At 46.9% G+C, this 13,147-nt stretch overlaps 1 protein-coding gene across 1 annotated transcript; it reads left to right on the forward strand.

The window, feature by feature from the left end:
- The first annotated feature begins 1,128 nt into the window (after window positions 1-1,128).
- LOC125447604 (keratin, type I cytoskeletal 47 kDa-like) lies at window positions 1,129-12,254 on the forward strand. Its single transcript, XM_048522156.2, has 10 exons — window positions 1,129-1,704; window positions 3,463-3,545; window positions 3,683-3,839; window positions 4,834-4,995; window positions 7,482-7,607; window positions 8,328-8,548; window positions 9,267-9,304; window positions 10,242-10,275; window positions 10,931-10,950; window positions 11,743-12,254. The coding sequence occupies exons 1-10, from the start codon at window positions 1,249-1,251 to the stop codon at window positions 11,751-11,753; spliced, it is 1,308 nt and encodes a 435-aa protein (XP_048378113.1). The 5' UTR covers window positions 1,129-1,248; the 3' UTR covers window positions 11,754-12,254.
- The last annotated feature ends 893 nt before the right edge of the window (window positions 12,255-13,147 follow it).

Below are 13,147 nucleotides of genomic sequence, written 5' to 3' on the forward strand. Positions count from 1 at the left end.
TTGTGCCTTCAATAAATCCATTTTCTATCTTTTGGAATGTAATCTCCAAAACTTTGTGGAGGTGTGCAGCAGGGGTGGGGGGCATTTTATTTATTGTACAGAGGCTACACAAATGCAAGTTATTGCTGCTGAACAAAACAGCAGCACAGTTCCCTCACAATCTGAGTCAATGTTCAAGCGACAGCAGACACCAGTGATTACAGGCTTCACTGGCATTTCAAGGTGTGGCTTGGAGAGAATTTCAGTAAACTGGCTAACAAACTTTTCAGGTTGAAGCTTTGGGGATCTGTGTTCAAGTCTCAGAATGTGCAAAATCTGTATTAATTTATTTTAAAAATTAAACTCGTCTAATTGCACTGTTTAATTGTCATAACAGCATTAACACTCTCTCCTCAGACCTGCTGACATTTTCCAGCACTTTGGATTCCAGTATTTCCCTTTAGTTCACGCTCTGCGGAAGCAGTCGTCGTTCTTCATTTCAAAACTGTTATTTGTACATCTCACGTTCAGTTAGCTTCTAGATATGAAACACATATTTCTATATATATATATGTGTGTATTATATGTATTTAATCAACATGTTGAGTGATGTTACTACACACCTTAGGAGCAGGTGGGTCTTGACGCTATGTCTCCTGGCTCAAAGGCAGGTGCCACAGGAAGCCCGTTACAGAGAAACTGTGGGACCACTAGCAATATCCACTGAATACAATTAACATTCGATGAACAACCTGGTCCCTTCCATTCTTTCAGCCCTGACCCACTTGCCTGGATATACAGAAGCACCCCGACTCCCGCACCCTAGCGCACCCTAGGGAAGGGTGGAGGGAGATCAGGACCACCCCCAAACTGGGGCCAATGCACCTTTCCCTTCCACCCTTTTTTGCTGCCTGCAACACACAAACCCAAACTTTTACATTCCCACCCTCATTGCTCCTGGAGAGGGGGGGTTGGTGGTGGGTGTGAGGTGGGGACACTTGGCCCAGCCCGTGGGTGGGAGCACTGTCTCGTGTGATTTTTTTTAGGGAATGTTATTTGAAATGGAAGGGAGGAGGGTGTTGGATGTTGGGCTTAAGCCAATCGGTTCAGACAGTGGGTGGGCTATCCAGGCGGCTCTTCCCTCTTGGTGCCTGCGATAAATGGGGCTGGCGGAGCCTTGTCTCTGAGTGCAGCGCAGTGAGTGAGCTGGTGCACTGTTTCAGTTCGTTTGTGTAGCAGCTTCCCCCTCCCAAGTCCCTCTCCAACATCATGTCAGCGAGTTCGCGAACGCGCACCACCTTCAGCAGCGGCGGGGGCCGCTTGAGACCGACGCAGTCTTCAATGAGCATGTATCAGTTTTCATCCAGACCGTCCATCTCCACCTCGGCCATCAGCATGGCCGGAGGGGGGTTGTCGGCTTATGGGAGAGGTTACGGGGGAGGGCTCGGCGCAGGTTACGGGGGAGGGCTCGGCGCAGGTTACGGGGGAGGGCTCGTCGGGGTGTCTTCTGGCAGCGCGATGTTGCTGGGCTCCAGCACCCTGGTTGATGAGAAGAACACGCTGCAGAATCTGAACGAGCGCCTGGCCTCTTTCCTGAGCCGGGTCAAGTCACTGGAGGATTGCAACAAGGACCTGGAGAGGCAGATCCGAGAGTTCGGCACCAGAAGCATCGAGGGCTTTGACTGGTCCATCTACGAGAAGACCGTCAAACCCATCCAGCAGCAGGTAAAGGGCTGAGGGTTGGGGAGGGGGGCGGGATTGCACTGGGATCGTGGCTAACCCGACAGCCCCCAACCCCGCACCTGACTCATCTCCAGAACCCTGGATTCTGGAGAACATGGGCCATTCAGCCCATCGACCCCCATCTCATCCTTCGTGACTGATCTGATAGTCCTCAACTCTACCTATGCCTCCTTTCCCAGACAGGAAGCAATTATCAGGACCCATTTCGGGGTGGCGGGGTGGCTCAGTGGTTAGCACTGCTGCCTCAGAGTGCTAGGGACCCGGGTTTGATTCCACCCTGTCTGTGTGCAGTTTGTACATTGTCCCCGTGTCTGCGTGGGTTTCCTCCCACAGTCCAAAGATGTGCAGGCTAGGTGGATTGGCTATGCCAAAGTGTCCAGGGATGTTTGGGTTAGGTGGGTTAGACATGGGGAAATCGGGAATGGGTGGGATGCTCTTCAGCAGAGTGGTGTGGACCGGTTGGGCCGAATGGCCTGTTCCCACACAGTAGGGATTCTATGATGATGACTAAGTTGTAAGTAGACTCAAAGGTGCCATGCTGAGATTCAGACTGTATTACAGAGGCCATGTCTCCTCTTCTTTGGGAACTCTCCCACTACCAGACCAGGGGCTGAAAACACTGGGTGTGACCTTGCTTGCAAACTGGTCTTGTCCTCCCTTGAACTACAGGGTGTCCTAGGTGTTGTCTTTGTGCCTGTGGCTGGCTGCCTTTAGAGGAGAGGTTTTAATAAACCCAGGAGATCTCCAGATTGTGAGCTAGGATGGGTTTGAGTGGGATGGGGTATTTTTTCTTGTTCAGTGCCAGTGTACCTTGAAGCAACAGTCATCCAAGCATTGTGTCCAAAATCTGATCCTGGATCTCTTGCTCACAAGCGCAAAAGACTGAGAGAAGGTAAGGGAATGCATCTGCTTCCTGTAGGACTAGCTTGCCTGCGTGATGAAAGGTAGGCTGCCTGAACTTGCAAGAGGGGAAATCAAACTGTTTGTGAGGAGACAAGAATGGCGAGAGTCTCTGGCTAGTTTCCACTGGAGTTCAAAAGAGTGTGGAGTGACTTGGGGGTAGACAGAAATGTGGAATTTGAAATCTCGCCAACAGACTGTGATCTTGTTGAATGGCAGAGCAGATTTGAGGGGCCGAATGTTCTGATTCTGCTTCTGTTGCGTCTGTCTCATACACCTCGATTTGTCTCGTGGCACAACCTAAATCTGACCTTGCAGTGGGTATGATAGCCTTTTCCTCAGCTTGACCAGCCCCGAATATCTGCAGGGGCAGGCAGCTGTAGCTCTGGAAAGGAGTTACGTACAAAGCTGGAGAGTTCCCACACAGCAGGAGCAAACCTTGGTGCGAAAAGAGATGTCTCCCATTCTCCAGCTTCTCGCTGGGAAGGCTGTGGATGGAACTCGCAACTAATGCAGTTCTTTGCAACAAAAATTGACCACAGCATAGTTCCACCGTGCCCCTCCCTGCGCTCAGAAGCTGACAATGTGTGCACCAAATGACACGGCTGCAGAGGGGGAAGACCTCTCTGAGACACTGCACAGTGCCTGCTTGTGTGGGCATCAGGTGGGCGTGGCATAGTCTGCTCTGTCAGCCTCCTCTTTGACCTTAAGTTATCTATCCTTGTCACACCAGCTTTGACTGATTGAAGTACCCTCAGTTAGGTTGCTGTACAAATGCACACTGTAACTGGAGTCCTTGCTCCCTTTGGGTGACCACTGTCCCTTTTTCACTTTATGCAGATCCTTGAGGCCACATTGCAGAATTCCCGCATTGCATTGGAGATCGATAACGCTAAACTGGCAGCTGAAGACTTCAAGAACAAGTAATTTCCCTCCTCCTCTCTCCCTGGCTCGCTCGAGATGATTTCCCTGTCTTGCTGAAAGGAGCTGGTCCTTTCTTGCCTTTCTCTCTAGAACATGCTCCCGGGCTGATCTTGTTTTCTCGGCTCCTCTATTGCAGGTGGGATTCGGAGCAGATGCTGAGACTGTCTGTGGAGAATGATATTGATGGACTGCGCCAACTGAAGGACACATACATGCAGTTACAGTCTAGTCTGGTTGATGAGATTGCTGGTCTGGAGGACGAGATTGCCTTCATGAAGAAGGATCATGAAGAGGTGGGATCCTGAGGTGTCCCTGTATCAAACAAATTCATGTTTTTCCTCTCACATTTTGTCTCTCTCCCGCTCTCAGTCTCTCATTTCCTCTGTGTCACCCCCTATCTCCAACCAGTATCCCAGTCTGTCCCTCTCACTTTCTCTCTCTCCTGCACTCAGTCTGTGTCACACAGTCGCTGGCACTCACACTGTATCACTTTCACTCACTGTCTCACTCTGCTCCCCTTTTCCCACCCCCAACACACTCTTCCCCTCTCCCCGACACACTCTTGTCTCACCCTCCCCACCCTACACAGTCTCTTTCTCCCTGACACACACTGCATCTCTTCTCCTCACTCTCTGTCTGTCTTCCCACTGGGTGACCCTGAATGAAGATCTACATCTTCACCCCCCCCCCCGCCCAGTTCCAAAGAATGGGAATATCTCTCCATGCCTTACGTCAGCCTCATCTGCCAATGGATATCTGATCCTATCTGAATATCTCCCCAGTTGTATTTTCCATCACCGTTGGAAATGGTGGGCATGTGCTAAGGCCAAGGCAGTCAGGACTATGGCCCCGTCGTTGGCTATGTCCTGTAAGTCACAAGCACAACAGTGTCTCTACTTCGTCTGGAGGATAAGGAAATTTGGCATGTCCCCAAGGACTCTTTACAATTTTTATAGGTGCACCACAGAAAGCATTCTACCTGGAAGTATCATTTCTTGTTCTCCCCAAGACAGCAAGAAACTACAGAGAGTTTTGAACCTAGCCCAGTCTATCTCACAAACCAGCTTCCCATCCATTGACTGCATCTAAATTCCCCACAGCCTCAGGACAGCGAACAACATAATCAGAGACCCCTCCCACTCCAGTTATACTCTCTTCCACCAGACAGGTCTTTTCAGCACCCATACTCTTATTCTCACTGAAAAGGTAGAGAGAGCTCACATTTAGGATGTGGCACTGGAGGGTTGGTTTGTATTGTTTTAACGTTTTATCACCTTTGTTCTTCAGCAACTGAGGGTCCTGCGACAGCAGAAGACTGCAGAAATTGATGTCGAAGTCGACTCAGCTCCTTCCATTGACCTGTCTGCGAAACTACAGGAAATGCGCGAAACCTACGCCAAGCTTGCAGACCAGAATAAAAAGGATTTAGACAATTGGTACCAGGAGCAGGTAGGTTTGGGTTCAGCGAGAGTGGCAGTGTCCAAACTCGAAAGGGGCCTGTGAGGGTAGGGCTACGTTTGCCCCTCGGAGAATCTCTGGAGCCGCTCGGCCAACGAGGCGAGACTCCATGGAAACTGTCATTGAAAGTGCGGGGTGAATCAGTTCTGTCTTCACCCTCCTTCTCAGAGTTAGATGATTTGATGGCTCCCAACCCTTTCCAAAGACTTAGCCAGAAAAGGCCAGGCCAAGCCTCCGCACCGAGAGGGGGCTGCATTGCCGGGGACACCAGCTTTCACAGGAGACGTTAAATACTTGAACTTTTCCAGTGCCTCCTGAATGGTGCGTCAGCTCAGCTTTGGTGTCCTTGGACAATGGTTATCCCTCATTAAACTAGACGATCAAACCACAAACGCCATCAGATGACTGTTTATTGGAGCTGCAGTTGGTGAATTATCTTCTGGGATTCTGAATGATAGCAATGACTGCCCAACAACATTGGGAAATAGGATCAGCCCCTCAAGTCTGCTCCTCTATCCAGCGAGAGCATAGCTGATTTTCTCCTGTCTCATCCTTTTCCTGCACTCTCCCATGTCCCTTCCTGTGGTAATCTGTAAAAATCTCTGTCTTGACGTTGACTGAGCCTCCACAGCCTTCTGTGGCAGAGAATTCCAAAGGTTTGCCTGTCTCGGAGTGAGGAAATTCCTCTTTATCTCTGTTCTAATTAGCTATCAATTCTGAGACTGATCCTGGTCTAAGACCAGTCCCAATTCTCCCAGCCAGAGAGACATGTTTAGCTCAGTTGGCTGGAGGGTGGTTTGTACTGCAGTGTGATGCCAACAGTGTGAGCTCAGTTCCCGTACTGTCTGAGCTTACTGTGAATGTCCTGCCTCCTCGACTGTGCCCCTGCTCTGAGGTGCAGGTGACCCTCAAGTTAAACCCCCTACCGACCAGCTGTCTCTGGAATGAGAGGCTGATCCTCTGGGAATGTGGTCACTTCCCTTATCCATGTCCCGAGAGGCGAGGGGAGCTTTACCTGGTTTCTGCTCATTGGAAGCACTTGGCCACAAAGTTCCATTGGCATAATTTAATTGACTCAGTCAAACCAAGTCTTGCGCGGTCATGGTGAGCTGATCTGATTGGTTACTGTCGGCACTGACGTCATCTGGCCAGCCCCACACCGAGTCATTCAGGGCACCCCAAGGAGGCCACTCTGTCCATGGGTTCCATGTTGGCAGTTCTCCAGCCTGTTTGCCTCCTGAACCTCAATCCTCAACACCCACCGAACGCTACTTTCCCCCATGTGCCTATCCCATTTGAAGCCATTGATTGTATTGCGAAATTTGGTAAAATATTTGTGGATTGGAAGGCAGCATGTTATAATTTGATGTGTGTGAAATAATGGATGGGCTGGGGGAAGAAGAGTGCATGGTGCCTTTAAAAGATGTGTTTTTCTAGCTTAGAGATTTTACAAAGTACAGTGCACAGACGGCTGCTGAAATTAAAACATTATATCAAAAGGCTGTGTGGTTTGCAACCGTGGCAATCGTTTATTTTGTTATTAAGGCAGCCAGTTTGAATACCACCCAATTAATCTAAACCAGGCTCTTAGAAACTGAAAACTAATTAAATTTAATCTAATGGTTTTAACAACCCTAGGACCAATTGGATTTTAAGAAATTAATGGACTATCAAGGATGTAAAGGAAGTAGGTATTTGAAAATTGGTGTGAGAGCAACTGCCATCTAATAGCGTTAACAACCTATTAGTCCTAAAGAGAAAATCACTGGCTCCCACAGAATTCTCTAAGCTCTCAGAAAACCATCATCTGACTAAAGGCACAGCAGCAATCTTAGCAAATGTTCCTTACACGAGAATTTGATAGAGAAAGGCATTCCTCACTGAAGAACAGCGGAGAAGGCACCGAACATTCCAGAAGACATCTGCCAGCTATAATTTTGAGAGACTTAGTTTTAAGTTTTGAATTAATTTGGTCTACGTAAGTGGGACTTCTGTTTATTGGAACTGTTTACCATTAGAATTTTGTTTTATATTTAGGACTAATTAGTAGTTAAGGGATGAATTTTTCGGTTTGTTAGTAGTTTGGTAAATTTGTTCGTTGTTAGAGTTAAATAAATAAATTGTTATTTGTTGATTAAAGAATACTGACTGTCAGGAATTCATTTCATTTAAACTCCCTTTTATAACTGATTGGGAGGTGAGGGGCAGACTATACTACTTTTCACTCTTCCTTTAACAGATTAGGAGGCAAAGCAAGTCTCTCTGGGTGTTTTTGGTTTTAAATTATCAGAAGAGTATTGAGCTCCACTTCATGAAAGTTGCTTCTGCCAACCCTTCCCTGCCCTCCGTGTGGACAGTAGGTCAAAGACCATTGTCATTCAATGTGTTCCTCCTCATTCAAAACACATTGAGTAACCCTCTGTCTGTCTGTCTCTGTCTCTCTCTCTCTCTCTCTCTCTCTTTCTCTGATTTCTCAGGTACAGATTCAAGTCACACAGACGACACAGGCTAACCAGGCTTGTCAAGGGGTGAAAGCAGAGCTTGCTGAATACCGTAATCAGTTACAGATCCTGGAAACTGAGCATAGCTCCTTGCTCGGCTCAGTAAGTAACTTCTCACCATTTATTGCAGTGTCAGTCCGGTCAAAATTAAAACCAGTTCAGAGCTTCCATTTTGGCTGGGCTTAATTTATTGTGCACTCTGTTAGTTTAAAACTGACTTGTTTATTTGCTCCTATTTCTTAAGGGAACTGGGATTGTAGTTAATGGACCACTGCTGTCAATTTCTTTCAGAGGTGCCAGTGTTGGAGAGGGGTAGGCAAGGTCACAAGCCACATGACACCAAGTTATTGTCCAACAGGTCTATTTTAAATCAGAAGCTTTCAGAGCACTGCTCCTTTGTCAGGTGATCCTGAAAGCTTGTGATATCAAATAAACCTGTTGGACTAGAACCTGATGTCCTGAGTCCTCTGATTCAATTTGTTTGTCTTTGGGTTGATGTATTTTTTGCAAAACAATCTTCTAGACTTGAACTTTATATTCTGACTGCTACTAAATATTAATTAGTCTTCAATATAATTCTGTGAATTGTATGAAGTTTGACATGTTTTCATGCTCAACCTGTGGTACCCATACTCATGATTGACTATGTTTCAGTTCTTTGTCAATAAAAATAGTTTTCTTAGGTATGCAGTTAGTTTTCAGGTCATCAGTCTTCACTAGCTGTGTGAAGACTGACATAAAACTAACCATTCACTAGCTGCATAGCTAATAAATGGCTTATAAAAAAAAGTAACTGAGTGAAACTTGCTTTGTCATACCCAGCTGAAAGGCCTGGAGAACAACCTAATGAATATTGAGGCCAGATATGACATGGAACTGCAGGGACTACAGTGTAGAATCGCACAGCTGGAGGGAGAGCTGGGACAGATCAGAAACAACATCCTTCAGCAGACGCAGGAGTACGAGAAGCTGCTTAACATGAAGATGAATCTGGAGACTGAGATTCAGCAGTACAGGCGCCTGCTGGGCGGGGGCGGTGAAAGGTACAGCACAGAGATCCCACAGTGCAGATGCATCCTGCTGCTGCAAAACGTTGTTAATGGTGCTTGTTCTAGCTGCGCGTTTTTCAGGTCAAAACTGCGAGCTGACAGGCTGAGGATTCTGTGAGCATTGAGTTAGTTCAGGAAGGTGTCCACATAGACAGGGTGGCACGAGAGAGTTGCGATGCTTACAGTGGACTGAAATTAAGGAAGGGTCACTCAGTCACCATCTCTGTTGCGGATCACCAGAAAGCAAGAATGACCCGCAAGTTGGTGATCGGTGATGCGAGCCCTGACACCAATCTTGAACCAGCACTGGAATAGTCCGGGGATGACCCTGTGGGAAGTGTCATGAGAGGGTGGGTGAGAAGGAACCGAGTCGGCTTTCCAATGGATGGGTGGTCCTAGTTGATGACCAGTGACACATGGAGTGTTAGAATGTCCAGGGGCTGCCCATGAACAGCTGGCAATGCCCCACGAGATCTCAGTTCCCATTAATCCTCCCTGAGGGAGGAGCATGTGTATCGTGAGGCATGAAGACTCCACCGGGATTTCTCTTGGCGATTTGTCTATTGGCCACAGGCACAAACCAGATGAGAGATGGTCACTGACCTGACCAGGCTGCTGGGCAGTGCCCTTTCTCCCTGCCATCCCAGCTGTTTGCAGGTTGGACTACGGTACCCATGTTCAGAAACATTGTTCTTTTTCTCTCTTTCTGCAGCCTGGGGAGTGTTGGAATGTCTTTCTCGTCATTGGGCGGTGAGTAGTTTGACGAAGTGTGCATCTGTGAATCTTTATTATTCTCTAATCTATGACCATCGACACGGCCATCCGGGCAACATACTGCAGGTCCCTTAAAGGGAAGAGGCTCTCCTTCTGTCTGCATCTCTTTCTCTGTCTCCTTGTTCAGCCACTCCCAACTCATGTTTGTCTCTCTTTTTCTTTCTTTCTGACTCATCCTCTCTCTGTCCATTGCCCTTTTCCTCCGGCCTCTCTCTCTGTCTGCGTTTCATTGTTCCACTGTGTGCCTCCAGCAACCCTGGTACCCCTCTACTCCTTTAAACCAAAATCAAAGCTCCCACAACACAAATTCCCCAAACAGCTCCACAATGGGGTTAAGCTCGGAGTAAATCTCCTTTGACATTGTCCCTATCAAACACTGCCCCAACAAGTACAGAATGGGGTTAGATACAGAATAAAGCTGCTTCAGCTCTTTTAACCTGCAACTCGCAAAATGTTTAAACATCTGTCTCTCTAGGCCCGAAAAATCAGCTTTTGCACTCCTAAGCTGTTTGGCCAGCTGTATTCATCCAGCTCCACACTTTGTTGCTGCTGCCTATATATATATTTGTCTTTCTTCTTCCTTTCTTCTCTCTCACTGTGTGCTTTCTCTTGATTTCCCATGTTCTCTCTCCCTATTTAATCAATCCCATGATGAGACTTTATTCTCCCTCCCTGTGACATGATGACCGCAGTTCATTATAGTATCTTTGTTCCTTAATTCACTTTATCCTTCTTTTGGATTTACTTCACCACCTCATTGAGTGTCTTTGAACTCGGAGGCGAGCTGCCGTATGCAGTTTTGGAGGGTGACTGCCGCGGAATGAGGCTGTAGATTATGGTCGTTGAGATGTCAGGCCTTTTGAACTGAAATTCCCCTTGTGGATATTGAGCAGCTTCCTTTTCTGTGTTGCAGGGAAGAGCACCGGAGGTACCACTACAATTATCACGTAAGTCCGTTTTTTGTTACCTCCATTGTAAGGATGAAGGCAATCAGGGGCCGACAACAGGCTTGTCACTGCAAAGCCGAAATGTTACAACAAATGTTGAATAATAAGGGCCGTCCTTCCCTGATATCTGGCATTCCTGAGCCGTCTGAATGATGCCAGTAAATTTACAGAGGCTTCTTCATGTTGATCAAGAGAGGGAAAACCATGATGAGTAGCCTCAGTTGGAGGACCTACGTCCTTCTCAAGCCCCGAAGCACAGATCAGGAGAAGTCCCTAACTCTTTTTTTTTAAATTTCTGTAAAAATATTGTTGTGACCCAAAGGAGAAAAACTTCCAGAAAGAATGATCTGAACTATTTGCCATGCCAAATACCTCCCTTCTGGAGGGCAATAAGATTAGGGGCAATCAACAGCAGGTGGCCCTGCCAGTATTGGCCACATCCCCTCAGAATTTTTAAAATGCCTAAGCTTTTGGTTATATTTTTAAAAAATCGTAATACATGGTCTTTAAACTCAATAGCATAATATCAGACATGGGGATAATTTGGCTCAGGCCTAAGTTCCAGGGCTTGAGGTGAAAGGTTTTAGTTTTGTAATATGTTTGCTGTGTACAGAGAAGTTGCTAACTCATTCTGTTTTTCTTCGTCAAATTTTAGCACCACCAAGACAGAAAAAGGTAATAAAATATCATTTCAGCCTTCTTCACCAACCCACCCCATTTGATGACACTGAGCTGTGTATCATAGACACACAGGCCCGGACTTAACCTGCTCGGTCTGTGCTGCTTGAGCAAAAGTTTCATCCATCTTCAAATATGCCAAATAAATGCAAGATAGCTGAAATAATACATTCCTTTCTACATGACCCTGAACCTGCGGAGCCCGCAGCTCCCATTGTTTACTTCGTGGCCAATCAGAATTGACTCACCAGCCAATCAATATGCTTTTCGTTCTCTTGTGTTTTAACTTATTGTGATAGTTTGCTTGAAATTTGGCATTCACGTGTGTGTCCTGATAAGCTCAAGATGAAAATATTGGACAGTACATTTCTTTGTCTTTCACTCACTCCATTTTGCTTTCTTTCTGTCTTTCTCACTGTCTTTATTTCCTCATTTTATCTCTGCTCTCCCTCTCTTTCTCTCTACTCTTCAGAAATGGGCCAACAATTGGTTGTGGCTTTTAACAGGTGAAATCATTTATTCACCAGGATAAGCAGAAATTACTTGGAACGCTTTAGCCAGATCAGTCTGTGGCCAAAACCAAAATAACAAAGCTGAAAGTAATTTGAGTTGATGTCAGTCCTTGCTTCAAAGTGAAAGGAGGAGGTAATGAGAATGGGGAGGGGGAGTTGAGGGGAAATGAAATTGTAAAACCAAGGTGGGGCCTACATTCACTGTCAAGTTATCTTAGCTTCTGCTGCAAATCTCTTATTGATGAAGTTAATCTGGATTTTTATTTGGCATTTGCAGAAAAGTTTTGAATTCCGTGGCATCTCCCTGGAAGCCCAACACAACTCTTAGCAGCTCACGTGGTTTCTGCTGGAGTCTTGAGAATGTGGGCTATTTGATTGCGACGTTCCTCCCTCATGGATTCCTGCCTTCACATTTATCTTCCTGATGTTCTTGTTATTAACTGAATTTCCTGCAATGCCCACGCACCTTTGCAGAATTGCCCCACTTTCTGACCAAACACTTGGACCTCCCATGGAGCTTGGAGCCAATCTCCATCAGTCTCTGTCATTTCCTTTATCATTTTGAGATGGGGCCCACACCTACCATGTTTAAGGTGCGACCACTCAACACCAGCAGATGAGCTGCTGTCTCCTCTCTGGGCCTCACCTGTCCCGGTGAGCAGCTTCACACCCTTGAGAATCGCTCCAGCTTTGTGTCAGCTCCTGCTCTAGGTTGTTCTGTGTCTGTATTCACGTGTTTACTTTCTGTTTAAAACTGAGAAATAAATGTCTTTCTGATCTCACAGCAAAGCTGTTCCCTTGCAGAGTGATTTTGCAGGAACTGATATGGTATGTCTTCATGCAATTTCTTTTGAGTACTCAATGAATGGCAAGATGCCAGGAAACTCTGAAAAACACGATGAGCTTGTTAGCCAATCCCTGAATGTGGCAGGGCAGCTTAATAGGATAGTTGTGAAGGTATGCAGGACACTTGTCTTTATCAGCCATGGCGTACATTATAAGAGCCGGGGAGGTTATGTTGGAGTTTTACAGGACTTTGGTTAGCCTACAGCTAAAGTTCTGTGTGCTCCTCTGGTCGCCACACTATAGGACAGATGTGAATATCCTGGAGAGGGTGCAGAGGAGATTGACCAGGATGTTGTCTGGGAAGGAGGATTTCAGCGATGAGGAGTGGCTGGATAAGCTCAGGTTGTTTTCTTTGGAGCAGAAAATGTTGCTGAGGGAAGTCCAAGAGGTGTGTAAGATTGAGGGGCATGGACAGGGTGAGTGAAAGCAGCTGTTCCCCTGAGTTGATGGATCAATGACAAGGGGCATCGTTCTAAAGCGAGAGGTTTAGAGGGGATTTAAGGAAAATCCTTTCCAGCCAGAGGGTCTGGGAGTCCAGAATGCATGGCTCGGGAGGGCTGTTTTGGTGGGAAACCTCACAACCTTTAAAAAGAACTTCAATGTGCACTTAGACTGTCCTACCCTTCAAGGATATGGGTCAAGTGCAGGAAAGTGGGCTTGTGTCGCTAGTGAGGTATATTGTTGGTGGGACAGACTTGATGGGCTAAAGGGCCTCTTCTGTACAGGATGACCCTGGGCTTTCGGTGTTTACACTAGATACCTCTGGCACCTGTTTGCCACTGAAGGCAGTAATTGAGCTGCCGGGTTTCCAGTACAGGTGACCCCCTAGCTAGGAG

This window comes from Stegostoma tigrinum, chromosome 35 (genome assembly GCF_030684315.1).
Source record: "Stegostoma tigrinum isolate sSteTig4 chromosome 35, sSteTig4.hap1, whole genome shotgun sequence".
Lineage (NCBI taxonomy): Eukaryota > Metazoa > Chordata > Chondrichthyes > Orectolobiformes > Stegostomatidae > Stegostoma > Stegostoma tigrinum.